Genomic DNA, 14,839 nt, shown 5'->3' on the forward strand with positions numbered 1-14,839 from the left:
GTCAAGTTGTAATAAACTAGAACGATGCTTTAATGGCAAACAGCTTCTTCTTGTGAGGGAACAGACATGTTTGTGTTTTCACAGTGACATTATTGAACCTCCCTGTGCCTTTCTGCTCTTAATGTCTGCCATTCCTCCAGAGCTGGACCTGTGTTTCACCAGAGAAAAATGATGTATTAAATGTCTGGTGATTTATTAGCTTAAATGAGCTCCTGTTGCCCAATCAGTTATCATGACCTCAGAGCAGACATCCAATCATCCATAATTAAGATAAGGGATGAATTAAAAATTGAAGCGTTTATTTGCACCAAGAGTGATGTGAGTCACCCAATGTACATAATGCCTCGTCAGCTGCGTTATATTTCTTGATTAACAGGAATGTGAGTGGTTGGGTTAGAGTTGAATTCCTCTTCCATTCCAGGTTATATTTGGTGGATTTGCCATCAGAGCTGCACTAAAAAGAAGGCCAAGTGTTCCTTATTAGCTGCATCAATTAGTAGCTCTGTTTTCCAAAGTTATCAGCAGTCTTTCTGGACTCTCCCGCAGTAACTGTAGATCCCAGGCCCTTGGAGAGCATCCCTGCTGCTCTACTTTGATGGGGGTTAATTTTGTATACAGTCTTAAGTTATATCCCTTCACTTTAAATTTGACTTTACTTTACTCCCCTGCCACTGATTGATAATCCTGGCTTGTCCATGTGTGAGAGATCCCTTACTATAATCTCTGTCCTTTGATCATTAAAAGTTGAAAGGATATATGGGAAAGAGGCTGATAAAGTGATTTCTGTGACAGTGGGTCGATGGAATAGCAGTGCTTTAAGTCATCCTGTTTGTCTTAGAAGAGCTGTGCTCTTAATAGTGATGTCCCTTGTGACTGATGCAATATCTCCACAGTTGGTGTAACAATGAATGCAGACAATGCTTGACTGTAAACGGTCCTGGGAAAAATAGCTCAATCAATTAAATGGCCCAAAATGTTTGTCTGATGAAAATGCAGATATGGCGAGCTGCAATGTAAGGCCAGGATTTCAACAAATTTCACATTGCAGAAGTTTTGGCTCTCTGATGAGCATTTATTTTTGTGGCCTGTCGGCTCAGAGTTTGCATTCTCTCAGTGACATCTGGCAAAGTTTAAACGTCTGTGGCTCCAACTTCTTATGAAAAGTCACTTCAGTCAGTGCCCATACTGAAGAAGGGATCCAATTGGGTTCCACACAGAAGTCTAAGATGAGTGGATGAAAGCTGTGGCAGAAAAGTTTGTGCAGCAAAGCAGCGATTTTCCTCCTCTTTTAGAGTTTTGAAGGGCTGTGGTGTGTGTGTGTGTGTGTGTGTGTGTGTGTGTATGTGTGTGTGTGTGTGTGTGTGTGTGTGTGTACGCGTGGCTCTACATCTTGCCTCCCCCCTTGTCAAGGAGCTCCCCTGAGCTTCCCTCTCTGTGCTTTGGCACTAGAAGTCACCTCCTTTGGTGTTCGGCAGGCAGGTACACAACAGGAGCAGCTCTCTCTCTCTGAGCTGTTGAACTTTTCGGGAGGGGAAGAAAGGGAAGGGGAAGATTAAAAACAGCCCTGTGATGTGGAGTGCCGAGCTGCCTCCTGAGAATTCCTGGCATAATAATTTAAATGATCAAATGATACAGAGGAGACTTGTTAGCTGAGAAACAGCCTCCTAGTTGGCCCCATGGGCCCGGTGCTGCCGCGCATGCATTGCAAAACAGCTCCTCTGTTGTGTTAAAGAATCCCGCTTTTTTTTTTCTTCTTCTTTTTTTTTTTTTTTTTTTTTACCCCCTTTTCAGGAGCAGACTTTTTCTACACTTTGCCTAGGTGTATACTTGGGACTTAAGACTCTGTCACATATTCATGGCAATCTTTTTGTCTTCTATCTCATTCATCAGCATCTGAGCAGACTCATTAGATTTGATATCTGTACATGTGAGGGGTCGGAACAGCACTTGTGTCATTAGGTCCAGCCTGTGAAATTTTCAAAGGCGCCTGAGTGGGGAAAGTCTAAGAGTCACTCTTTGGAAACAAGTCTCAGTGGAATAGTCTGCCTCTGTTGAAACTGCGATGCAGAAAACTCTGTAATGTGCTTTACAGACGGCGCACACAGTAAAACAGCTATTTTGCTTTTTTTGAAAAGTAGGAGTGTATGGATATCATGTGAATCTTAGTAGTGCTTTCTGTAGAGATTTGTTTGTGTCTGTTTTCACAGATCCAGCTCCTGTGCTGGAGGCCTCACACACCCTGGAGGAAAGGCTGCAGCAGCTTCAGAGTTCGGCCCCAGACAGCGAGGCCCTGGTACGAGAGATCAGTGGGCACTGGAAGAAACACCTGGAGTGCCTTGAAAAGACAGGTCAGATCCAAATGATACACATTTGAGAGCAATCTTTGGGTTCTGAAGTTACTGCTATTGTATGTGTCTGGAAGTGCTGGTTGGTTAATGTAAATGTACCAGGTCTGATGACTATTTCAAATACAAATAAACTCATGCCAGCCTTTTCCTGCCACACAGAGCCCACAGAGGACGGTCCAGTAGTCCCAGTGGCAGCACTTACAGGAGAGGCCCCAAAATCCAGCTCTCCAGCCTCCCTGATGACCCCCAACAGCACACCAGCGCCTGGGGCCCCGGGCTCCCCACAGCAGAACTACCAGGACCGAGCTGAGGACCGAGGGTGAGAGTTTTTCTTATATCCTTGAATATCTGTTGTGCCACACAATTTTGATCTTTTAGACATTTAAAATTATTAGGGATAGCCCTGTATTGCCCTAAATCTTTTTCCAGTACATAGTGGTTCTCTGTCAATTGTTATGCTCTTTAAAGTTTTTCAGATAAATGTAAAAATAAATAAGTTTAATCAGTTGTTTTCTGTCTGTGATCCTGTTTGATCACAGACAGAAACTGCTGAAACTGTCTTTATCAGTGTTCCTGGGGATATTTTGGTCTGTAGTGAGAACTTCACAACACCAATGGTGGAAAGTGGTTGAGAAAAGTAACACTTTGTCCTTTGTTTTGACTGTGAACTCTGCCATACATGCAATTCCTAGGTGGGAGGAGGTTTGGCTTAACATATTTTTTCTGTCTGAAGGCATGAAGTTGCAATACTGTAGCTTTTAAATGTGTGGCCATGATGCAGTGTAGGAACTGACAGAGCTTCTTCTCTCAGGGAGGAGGAGGAGAGTGCTGATGTTAGTTTGGCTGACAGACTATCAGAGGCCGAGGAGAAGATCAAGGTTCTGCATTCATGTAAGTGGTTTAAACACTGGCACGTACTGTAGCTGTTAAATTTAATTTCAAACTATTAAAGAGCTAATACATTTATAATTGCAGTATGGTGCCCCCTGCTGAAACACTGCTGCCCCACTGGTGCTTTGTTTATATAAATATAAGTTAAAAGTAACACATATTTACTGATGGAATTTGTGTTTGACCACACGTAACAGTTTTCAATGAATAATGTGATTATTGAAGATGTCCCTACATTGGTTATGTTTCAACTAAAACTATTTTAAATATGGAAACGATATTAAAGAATCCAGAAATTGGATTTGTAAATAAATCTAGTAATATAGCTTTAAGGTCAAAGTTCATGTGTGTTTTTTTTAAAGTTAATATCTCACTTCCTCCCCTGTCTGCTTCACACCAGCTTTGAACACTGCACAGACAGAGCTGCTGGACCTGCGGTGTAAATACAACCAGGAGATGACAAAGAAGTAAGAGTCTACTTCAGATTTTACATTTTGTGTTTACTTTATGACATATTTCTGTCAACGTTTTATACATTCCCAGTCATGATGACCATCCCTGTGGCCTTTCCTCACTAGTGCTCATTCTAGAATTTCAAGTGCTGAAGCTGCTCTTCTTTATTTTGCTCGCATAAACTCATGTCCAGTGTGGAGCTGAGGAATGCCATTGTAAAGGCAGTGAGTGAGAGTGACTCAGCCACTAATGCAGGTCGATGAGAGAGGTCTGTGTTTGCCTTCACTGGCAGCTGGGCCTTGACAGCCCTCAAGAAGAATTGCTCCATTTAAAGATTGCTTCAGAAAACACTCTACCTTGTCCTGGTCTTTGAGCGCAATGTATCCACCGCACGCCTGAAATGAATCTGAGCTTGTATGAAGGATGTCGATAGACATTCAAAGCAAACACTCCTTTGTTTGGGTTGTGCTCCAGAGCACAGTCAGCCGCTGCTAATGGATTTTCTCCCAGGCTTAATCCATGGTGCAATTGAACTGATGTTTCTAGACCCACTGCCATCCATTTTGTTGGACTGGACACCTTTTCAGTTTGGTCTTACCTTTCACGTGCAGCAGCAGCAGTTTGAAAGACCATCTCTGTTATGCTATTTGTCATTTAGTGTGTGTGTGTGTGTGAGTGTTGTCCTGGTCACATTCCTCTGGGCTGACAGTTGCAGCACTGACCCCAGAGCTCCAGCTGCAGTTTTCTGTCCCTGACCCCGAGCCTGTGCACACCGGCCTAGCCTCCATTACTCTCACTGACTGTTTCCTCAATGTTGATAAGAAAGACTATTTGTCTGCTTCGGCTTGAGTAGCTGAGCAGGTAATCAATACAAAACATTTTCCGTACTGCACAAGTTCATTAAACGTGGAGCTGACACCTGTTAGTGTTTGCTGTCAGCAGGGCACCATATATCCTGGCCTTATTGATAGGACCAGTGCATGAGCCAGACCCTCTGAAACTAGGGCTGCACCACACAACCCTGATGATCATTAACACCAAGAATAGGTTTGGTTTGAGACAGTCTCAGTGTCAGACTGAGTTCACATCTTACTGTAGAAATATTGGAGGGTTGTATTTTGCTTTCTTGAGTGCTTATGCCACAGTGATTCTATTGGATTACTAATATTTTGGGTAATCACACAGCCTGATGTAAGACAATGAGCAGCTGCTTGTAAACATGAAAGAAGCTGAAGGTTCAGCTGAATGTAGTTAGTTTAATGTGAATGAGAAAAGTCTAATATATTCTTTGAACATTTTTTTTCTTTTGGTAAAAAGGACTGCTGTGTCCCAAAACTTGAGAAACCTATGTGCATATTTAAATCAATCACAGCATCCTCATTAATTTATCCTTATCTACCTTTTGAAAATCAGGTCCCATGTGTGCAAAATGAAACTGTTGAACTTCAAACAAACCTCATGAATAATCCTGCTGAGTTTCTATTTAAATTAGACTACTCTGATTGTTAGATGTATGGAGGCAAGTTGGAGTTCAGCCTCAGAAGAGTTCTGAGGATACGAATGAGCATATGGGTTTGCCACTTGGCCAATGAGTGGAGGGCTGTTTGTGCAGGGCCGTAGCTACAACTGAGCACACAGAGAATGTATAGAGTATGGGTCTGGGTATCTGGGATTTTATCTATCTTTACACATATGGTGGGTGTTAAAGGCTGGTTATGATATTTTTTAGTCAGTATCTTGATAAGAATACTGGGGAATAAACTATTTTTGATTTGGATTTAAAATTTCACCAACAGAATATTCCTGGTATAGTGGACAAGACATTGAAACAGCATCCTATTACCAGACAACACTTACAGAAATCTTAACTGAGCAGTTAAGTGAATAAATTACATTTGAAAAAAAGAATCAGAAACAAAATGTTTTTTTGTTGTAACTAGTGAAATATTTTCTATGGAGGTGTGGTTACACTGCAGGAATGTGGACTCTTGACCTCATTATTTCTAAAGCTTTGACTACAGTTTTAATCCAAACCTACAGAAGTGTTAATTCAACTGTGTGGCCATTTTGGAGGCTGAACTTTGAGGTTTTGTTGGACTGTACTGTGAAATACTGAGGGTTTTTTTTTTTTTTGTCAAATAATATTTAGTCTACCATGATTGATATAAATGTGGTGGATAAAATATTATAAACAGCTGACAGTATAACAAGTATCAGTGAATGGATTGTGTAGCTGAGAGTAGTGTGAAGGGACACATCTTATGAGTAAAAATGTCCCTTATTTTATCAGCAAAACTGTGTGATAAGATGAAGATGACTGAAACATCATACTAGTAAAGTAGTCTCCACAGGGAACTGCTTTATTATTGATAATAAATCTGTTTTCATTCAGTTTCCTCAATAAATGTCTCTTAATTCAAAATGACTCTCAATTTTAAACATAGTTGTTACCATGGAAATGTTAACTGTTTGAGAGTTTTACAGGAAAACATTGTTGGTGTTCTTTATCCATCAGACAGAAAGAGCTGTTTTAGGGATGAGCAGTGTTGCACTGTAGTGACCAAGCATGAATAATTATTGTCACCAGATACACTGATACAACAATTGTACAGTGCAGTGCAAAGTAAAACTCACTTTCAAGTGTATAGAGCCCAGTTGGCTCTGTACATTTCCCTGCATGTTATGATAGCTTCTGTGGAGTTACGAGTGCTTCATTACCTCCCAAACATACACAACACATAAGTACAACACAGTGTAGTGTTTTTTTGTTCTTTTGTGTTGCTCCAAATCAGCTGTTACCTGTTTTTGTTCAAGCTCGAAAACTCATTATATGTGAATGTTGTTGAATATTTATCTAAAAGAAAATAAGAATGACAATGTCTTGTAAAACCTGCATTAGACCTTTGAAGAAGTGCTCATGTTTTAGCTTCAGTGTGGGATGAATTATATCATTAACGAGATGTGTAGCAATAATTGGGCTTGTTTTGTGTGTCATTGCTTCTCACTGGAGAGTAAAAATATCCTCCGTAATCCAGGGTTTCTCTGTCTGTGTTTCAGGGCAGGGGAGGTTGATGCCATCATGGCGAATCTTGAGAAAGCAAACCAGGTGAGTACAGTCTTCTGCACCTCTCTGATTGAGATGCTCCTTCGTTAAGGTAATCACTCCTGTAATCAAGCCTTGGCTTTAATTAGACACCCTCCGTCCTGTGTGTCCCCCCTTCCTCCCCCTTACACCTCCCATCCCCTGAGTGTGTGATTAGCGAGTGTAAACCTGAGCCCCTGTCGGTGGGCACGCTATGGCAGCACGGCTCCACTCAGCAGAGAACAGGAGACTGCCGTGCGCAATTGATGCCGGAGCGCCGAGCACCAGGGTTTTTAGTTATCTCATTGCCTTGATTGCTTCCTATCCTGGTGATCCTTCTTTTCTTCTGCTCTTTTCTTCTCCCCTCTGCTTTTCTCTCTCTCACTCTTTTTCTCACTCTGCTGCTCTCTGCCAGCAGCTCCTAGATAAATGTTCTCAAAACGAATCATTAATTAGCAGGCCGGGTGTGACAGAGCAGGTAAACAGTTTGGGGAATAAAATGGGCCGACTAAACAGCCCCCTCAGCAGAATAAACCAGTGGCTGCACTTGTCTGCTCAGACCCATGTTCAGTTTTCGCTCAGCTTTAAAATTTCAGAGCAAGGGAGCCTCCTTTGATTTATGTATATGCTCTCACCTTGATCATCTCATTAGCCAACTGATGCAGCTGGTGTTTGAAAACTGTAACACTGTGATACCATGTCTGTGCACAGAGAGCGGAAATGGCTCAAAGGGAAGTGGAGAGGCTAAAGGAACAGTTAGCCAGTGGCCAGAGTGCCACCACAGGAAGCAGCCATCCAGCAGAGGGCACTAGCAGGGTAAGGATACTGTGACAACGTGTGAAATATGTCATGTCAAGTGTAATGTAATGTATGGTGGTAAAGTGTGGTTTCAACATACTTTATTTTAGTTCTTCCATTATATGCTACTTTGCATCTTCTCCACCATATTTCAGAGAAAAATACTGTGCTTTTTACTCCACTATTATTTGACAGCTAGTCAGCTAGACAGCTAGTTTGATAGCTAGTTACTAGTTACGTTGCAAACAAATAGATTTTACACACAAAACATATGCTCAGTTTCAAAATATTATGCATCACTACAAATAACTCCTAATAGTATCTAAAACTGTAATAGCTTCTGATAACCATCTTACAACATTAAAATTCTGCTGTATTATATTATAATATGTAATAACAGGGGCCACCTTCTTGCATTATGAGTACTTGTTTTTTATTTTCAGCAACTTCTAGGATACTAAATCATCATTTCCATGGCAACATGTTCGCTAATATGATGTGTTTTTCCCCTTATAGCTCCACATATACAAAAAAAATTAAGTGAAAATAAATTAAACAGCAGCAATGCTCATTACTCAGTACTGGACAATTATAAACAAATAAATAAATAAACTCTGGCAAAGTCTTAGTAACTTCTTGAACGTAGCCATTATAATTTTAACAAATTTAACAAGATACAAGTGTGACAGTATCTGGTCTAATCCAGTCTTTTAATTATCTGTCAAACAATGAATGAAATTTGAAAATTCTGACTACCACATCTAAATGTAGGCAGACAGACATTTATTTTATACAAACTATTAAATTCCAAAACCTATGCAGAGAGCTGTCAAATGGCTTTTGATTAGTATAGAATACTGTATCTTATACCTTAATATCAGACACAGTCACATGAAAGAAAATATAGTATTAACTGTTACCTCATCATTTCTACCATAGTCAGATTCTCCAACTATCCACCTGTCTGAATAAGATCAACACTGCAGAGATTGTGATTCACTGGCTGCCCTTTTCTCTCCTCCTCACTCCCTTTATCACATTATTTTCTTCCCTCTCACATGCTTTGTCACATCTTCCTCTCGCCCTGTCAGGAGAAGAATGAGAAGGGTGAGATGTTGCCCTCCCAGCTGGAGGCCGCCTTGCTGGCTAAAGACCGCGAAATCCTCCGTCTTCTTGAAAACATTCAGCGGCTGCAGTTCACGCTGCAGGAAGTTCAGGAGACGTCGGCCAATCAGATCCTGGAGCTGGAACGCCAGTTGGCTTATAAGACAGAAGCTATTGAGGTGAGTGGCTCCGACACATGAGAAGTGACAGAACACGTCAGACACCTCCTGTGTCGCTGTGATAATTAACGAGACACTCATTAATATGAAATAAAAACATGCCTCTTCTCTTTTTCCATTTCAGAGATTAGAAGCTAAACTGCAATCCCAGATTGACTATGAAGAGATTAAAACTGAACTCAGGTGATAATTTGGAGTAGAAGGAATATGTAACTCACTCATAATAATGTGTAACTAAAATCCAAAAACCTTGACTTTTTTCACGTTTGTTTCTGTCTGTAGTATCCTAAAGGTAATGAAGCTGGCTTCAGCAAATGGTGGCTCGTCTCAGGTATACATGCTATTACAGAATCGTTTTGTTCATGCAGCAGTTTTAAACAAAGTCTCCTTTTTAGCAAAGTAGAAATTTGGTTTCCTCTCAATGTTCTTCTGGTGTCAGGGAGGAAAAACTGCAGCAGTGCCATTGAATGGTTCACTGATCACCATCCATTATAAGGATATCTACAGCTACTATAATTGATTCATTGAAAATTAACAGCTTCTGTGTATGTGTGTTTGTGTGTGTAGGAGTCTGCCAAGGCTGCAGAGGCTCTTTTGCTGGATAAAGAGGCCTTTCTTCCATCTCACAAATACCTAGTGGATAAGGCTCGGATTTTGCACAGCAATGGTAAATATATCATGTTTCATTTTCTGTCTGTAACTCCTAGTTTAAATAGTTCATAGCTCAATGATCTGGAGTTTCAAGAGGTAGCAGGTTTTGTCATCTTCTAAAAACTCTCCACAATTCACTGATTGCTAGGTGCTCATTGGTCAGGCTCAATTGATTTCTGTAGTCTGTGTTTTTCAGACTTAAATCTCTTCGCATAAACTGAGCCTGCAAGATGTAGTCTGAGTTTGCAAGGCTAGAAAGCAATTGAGTTAATTCATGAAATAATCTGTTATCAGCTAGATAACAATTGGTTGGTCTGATTGCACTCTTGCTAAAGCCATGCAGCTTTATATGTCCGACAAGCTCAGTGAGAATTTGTTTCCTGTCACCAGACGATGACCAGTCTGAGGATGCAGGAAGGGAGACAGGCAGACCACCGGGCTCCCACTCATCCTCCTCTCAGGTGGATGGCCGCGCCTCACCCAGCCCCGGACCTCCCACCCTGGACGGCTCCTCCTCCAGCCATGATCTTCCCCGTCCCTTCTCTGTGTCGCCGTGCTCCGGGGACCGACTGTCAGGAGACCACATCCTTCACAAGCAGCTCCTTTCCCCACACTTTAAAAAGGAGGGCCTCATGGCTTTTCCCACAGCCCTCTATGCAGCCAAAGTTGCCCTCATGTCAGCGAATCAAGGGTCTGCGGGGGCAGGCAGCGTTGACGCTGGCTTGCCCAGCGACCAGTCAGAAAGCGGCAGCTCAACGGCAGGAGATGAGGACCAACTGGACACGGCCGAGATTGCCTTCCAGGTGAAGGAGCAGCTGCTCAAGCATAACATTGGCCAGCGTGTGTTTGGCCACTATGTGTTGGGCCTCTCCCAGGGCTCGGTCAGTGAGATCCTTGCAAGACCCAAACCCTGGAGGAAGCTGACTGTGAAAGGCAAAGAACCGTTTATTAAGATGAAGCAGTTCCTCTCTGATGAACAGAACATCCTGGCACTTAGGACCATCCAGGTCCGCCAGAGAGGTGAGTGGAAAAGACAGTGATAGGACAGGGGGTATTAGAAAAACATACTGTCTCAGATGGGAACAAACTGGGCACAGTACTAGTGTTTTTGTAGTTTTGGCCACTTGTGACACCACTATATACAGCTTTACAGGACAGATCAATAGGGGAAGTAACATGAGCTGACAAGATGCTCAGATTTTAAACACTTCTTATCCCGATTTTCTAAGTCACTGGCTTGGAATTGAAAGTGGGTGTGAATTAAATATCCAAAGTGTCATTCATATTCATCCACTGCATTCAACTACAATTCATCTGCAGTTAAAGCACATGGCTGGCAATATGTTTTTCTTATTGTCAACAAATCCCATGAAAAGACCAAAACCAAGCATGGATTTATCTGACTAACAAGTATAGCCTTTGTGGCAAAAAGCCTCCTCTGTGCTTGAATCATCAAAGAGATCCATTAGGTAGAAAGACTGATTTTTCTGCTAAAACTGAGAAATGATTTATATATTGCAAAATGGATAAATGGATTATACATTTGTAGGAGTAATAAGCATGACTGTATGCCACTGTCTCCTATATATTTCATTTGCCCTCTCCCAGTTGTTGTAAGCTTTACTAATCATGGATAATCATGTGTGAATATGTGAAGACTTGCTTTCAATAATATGTAATGTTTGTAGCTGTCATGGTGCCTGGCAACAGTTTTTTTCTTTTGTTGTTATGGACTTTAAAAAAAAAGATTTACTAATTTTTCTAATACATTTCAAATATTACAAAAAACACACATCAGAGTGAACACCAGTGTGCTGGGTGACATGAACCATCAAGACACACACTGTAGTGTATTGTGAGTCAATCCCACTAAAAAATAAATAAAATGAAATAATAACTGCAATGCCTAGCTGTTTTAGGATTTTTTTTAAATGAAACAATACATTTGTTTCTCCATTTAAAAAATAAAAAACCTCAGTGGGATTTAATGGACTTGGTTGATACTTGATATTTGTTCACAATAGAAAAGTGATGAACAATGCCAGCCCTGTTCTTTAAGTAGAGTAGGTAAAACCAGCAAGCAGTTCTGATAAACAGGTGTCACCGCAGTTAGCCACAGCTTCCCAAATAAGAACTAGGTTGTTTTGAAAAAGGTCTTTGGAGAGTGCATAAGACATTTGAGAGTATGTAAGCTTTTAGAGCAGATATAGTCACGCTGTCTTGTTTTGGTGGCTTAGCTCTTGGACCTGTGTACATTTAAACCTTCTAATCTACTTGGACCTCTTCCTTGACTTCTTCACTGCTTCCTCTGCCATGTTTGTAGTGTTACTTTTAAACTTTGTTTTCTCCCTAGATTCACAGCTTTTGAAAGTTGAGCTTCCCGTATACTGCAACCTCAGACAGCACGCGCTCAAAGGCACCCATTGATCTACCAGTCAAAAGCAAAGCCTTGGAACTGCTCTCTGATCAACCATCCCACTCACCCCCCTCCTCTCTCCTCTTGCTCTATCTCTATCTCTTTCTGTTACCCTCTGTGGCAGGGAGCATCACTCCGCGCATCCGAACTCCTGAAACTGGGTCAGACGACGCCATTAGGAATATCCTGGAGCAGGCCAAGAAGGAAATCCAGTCTCAGAGGGGAGGTGAGGATGGAACAGCGAGTCATAAATCATAGATGAGAGGAAAATTGATTGATTGTTTTAATTGACAGTGATGTTTGCTATTTTTATTAAACGTTTTTTTTTTACTACTTTAATGCTTCTAAAGTGGAGAGATGATTTCAGTGTGCATCAGTGTCAACGTGTGGGGCTCTCTTCTTCAGGTGATGGCAAATCGTCTCTGAACAGCTCATCAGGTAGAAGCAGTAATGGAGCAGGCAGCAGCTCTGATGAAACCATAAAGAACATCCTAGAACAGGCCAGAAGGGAGATGGAGGCCCAGCAGCAGGCCCTGATGGAGATGGAGGCCTGTGGGAGGGCCTCCACCACCAGTTCTGGAGCACAGGTGGAACGTCTAGGGCCCCCAGAGCGCTCCAGGGGCATGCCTTTACCCATTTCCATCAAACAAGAAGAAGGGGGCTGCGTTACTGTGTGCATGGCAAACACCATCAGCAGCCCCCAAACACCCCTCAGTGTACTCTCCCCGGCCGCCTTCGTCCAGAACATCATCCGTAAGGTCAAGTCAGAGATCGGTGAAGCAGGCACATACTTCGATCAGCACTGGTCACAGGAGCGGGGGCCAATGGGGCTCAGTGGCGGAGGTAGCTCTCTGCCCTTCAATTCAGTCTCTCCTTCCTTGTCTTCCTCCTCCTCTGGGCCCTCCGCCTTGCCCCGTCCATGGCCCCGTCTTGAGAACGGCGAGTGTCTGCCAAACAGTGAGGAGGCCTCCGCTGCAGAGGACGAGCTGGGGTTCGGCCGGCCAGTGGAGGTGAAGGTGGAGTCAGACACATCGGTAAGCGGCGAGTCCCCAGGACCTGGCCCAGGACGCCTATCCTACTACCCAGCATACATCCCCCGCGCCCTCAAGCCCACCGTGCCGCCGCTGACTCCAGAGCAGTATGAGATGTACATGTACAGAGAGGTGGACACCATTGAGCTGACCAGGCAGGTGAAGGAGAAGCTGGCAAAGAACGGCATCTGTCAGAGGATCTTCGGTGAAAAGGTTAGGTGTCGCTCTTTCATATTAACACGCGTGCTGCAGTACAAACAGCCTGCAAATGTCTTTACAGCGAGAAATAAGAGGGATATGAACATTGATCCACAGTATATTGAGAATTGTGATGTACAGTTTAAATTAAACTGAATATTGAAATATTTCCTTGGCAGATTCGAACAAGTTACAGTGTTTGAATGTAAAATTTAGTTCAGCTCTATAGACAGTCACTATACAAAGCTACAGACACAAAATAAGTATTTACCACCTTCCTGTTTTCCAGCGTTATCTCACATATAGTTTCAGATCTTAAGACAATATGAGGTATTAGATTAAGGTAACCTAAGTAAACACAAAATACATGTTATTTATTTTAAATAAAGTAATCAAAAAATCATATCATCAAATCATCCATGTGAATAAAGTAATTGGCTCTTTAAAATGTAATTACAGGTCCCACCAATTCGGCAGCAATAACTGCAGCCCAACGCTTCTTCTAATTTGATAACCACTGTGAAAGAAGTAAAACCTGCTCTTTGTAGAGAAAGATACTTTTGTACGTTTTTAAGTATGAACTGCTTCAGTTCCACCACTGCATCTCTGCTAGGTTCAAGACAAGACAATGATCAGACCACTCTGAAACTGTGAGGTCTACCTTTCTGATCAGCTCCTGGGCAGGTTACTGAACTCTCCTCTTTTAGGTCCATGCCACCCATAATAAGTCCTGAGCATCTCCACACCACCACACTACAACCAGTACATTTAATTGTTGGTATGATGATCATATCACTTGCTACTCCCTCTCGAAAGCTATTTTTCACATCTCTTTCTTTTTGTGGAAAGCCATCAACTCTGTCCTCAGCTGAGAGGCCTACATTCCTTTGGATGTTCTGCTGTGATCTTTTATGACTTCCTGGATGAGTTGTTGCTGCTCTCTTGGAGAGCCTTTGGGAGGCTGGCCAGTTTCACCATTCCACACAATTCTCCATGTAGATATCTCATGCTGTGGTTTGGTGGTTTTGTAAGCCTTTCCAGACTGACATTTCAACAACTCATCTCTTCTGGAATTTCCTTTTGTGGCGCAGTGTGCTTGTGGGAATTTTGTGGTGATTAGTTGCTGTGGTGAGTCTTATGTTAAGATTCATTATAACTATTCAGCTGTCTTTGCACAAACATCTGAGTGTACTTATCAGTAAAATGTGGATGACTGAGTAACAAAGGCCAAGTACTTTCAAAAATGAGTGATGTTTGTGTTGGATAAGTTTGTTGCTTAAATGAACTAAATCAATTTTAATTTGCTATTATATGTATTAATGTTACATTTTATCTAAAACTTTGGAACCATTCACTGTGACAAATATACAACAGAGGAAATCAGGAGAGAAAAATATATAATCACAACACTGTTATTTGTGTTTTTCCTCTGTGCTGTATGTTCTCTATCTGTTTTGTTAGCAGAAAAATATGCCTTAATTTCCAGAAAATGCCTCTGGGTGTTTTCCTAGGCACCTGTGTGATTTGAATTCATTATCTCTGGAGTACACAAAATACAGGTATCATGGCACAGACTTGGTGATATAAGGGATGTAAGTCTTGATTGTACCTTTGTACCTTTCAGTGAGAAGTGTTCATATTTGTAAATACTCAACTGTTGATTTGTTGTAGAACATAATTAATATTAA

At 41.8% G+C, this 14,839-nt stretch overlaps 1 protein-coding gene across 2 annotated transcripts in view; it reads left to right on the plus strand.

Annotated features, from left to right (window-relative positions):
* The window catches only part of cux2b (cut-like homeobox 2b), an 85,443-nt gene that overhangs the window by 64,702 nt on the left and 5,902 nt on the right, over positions 1–14,839 (plus strand). For both annotated transcript variants that reach the window (XM_018669507.2, XM_018669508.2), the window contains exons 5-17: positions 2,208–2,348; positions 2,508–2,667; positions 3,160–3,239; positions 3,640–3,706; positions 6,750–6,798; positions 7,486–7,590; positions 8,664–8,855; positions 8,980–9,038; positions 9,138–9,186; positions 9,423–9,522; positions 9,897–10,526; positions 12,047–12,148; positions 12,328–13,166. In XM_018669507.2, the coding sequence (XP_018525023.1) occupies positions 2,208–2,348; positions 2,508–2,667; positions 3,160–3,239; positions 3,640–3,706; positions 6,750–6,798; positions 7,486–7,590; positions 8,664–8,855; positions 8,980–9,038; positions 9,138–9,186; positions 9,423–9,522; positions 9,897–10,526; positions 12,047–12,148; positions 12,328–13,166 (2,573 nt within the window). The remainder of the gene's footprint in view (positions 1–2,207; positions 2,349–2,507; positions 2,668–3,159; positions 3,240–3,639; positions 3,707–6,749; positions 6,799–7,485; positions 7,591–8,663; positions 8,856–8,979; positions 9,039–9,137; positions 9,187–9,422; positions 9,523–9,896; positions 10,527–12,046; positions 12,149–12,327; positions 13,167–14,839) is intronic.

This window comes from Lates calcarifer, linkage group LG13 (assembly GCF_001640805.2).
Source record: "Lates calcarifer isolate ASB-BC8 linkage group LG13, TLL_Latcal_v3, whole genome shotgun sequence".
NCBI classification, from domain to species: Eukaryota; Metazoa; Chordata; class Actinopteri; family Centropomidae; genus Lates; species Lates calcarifer.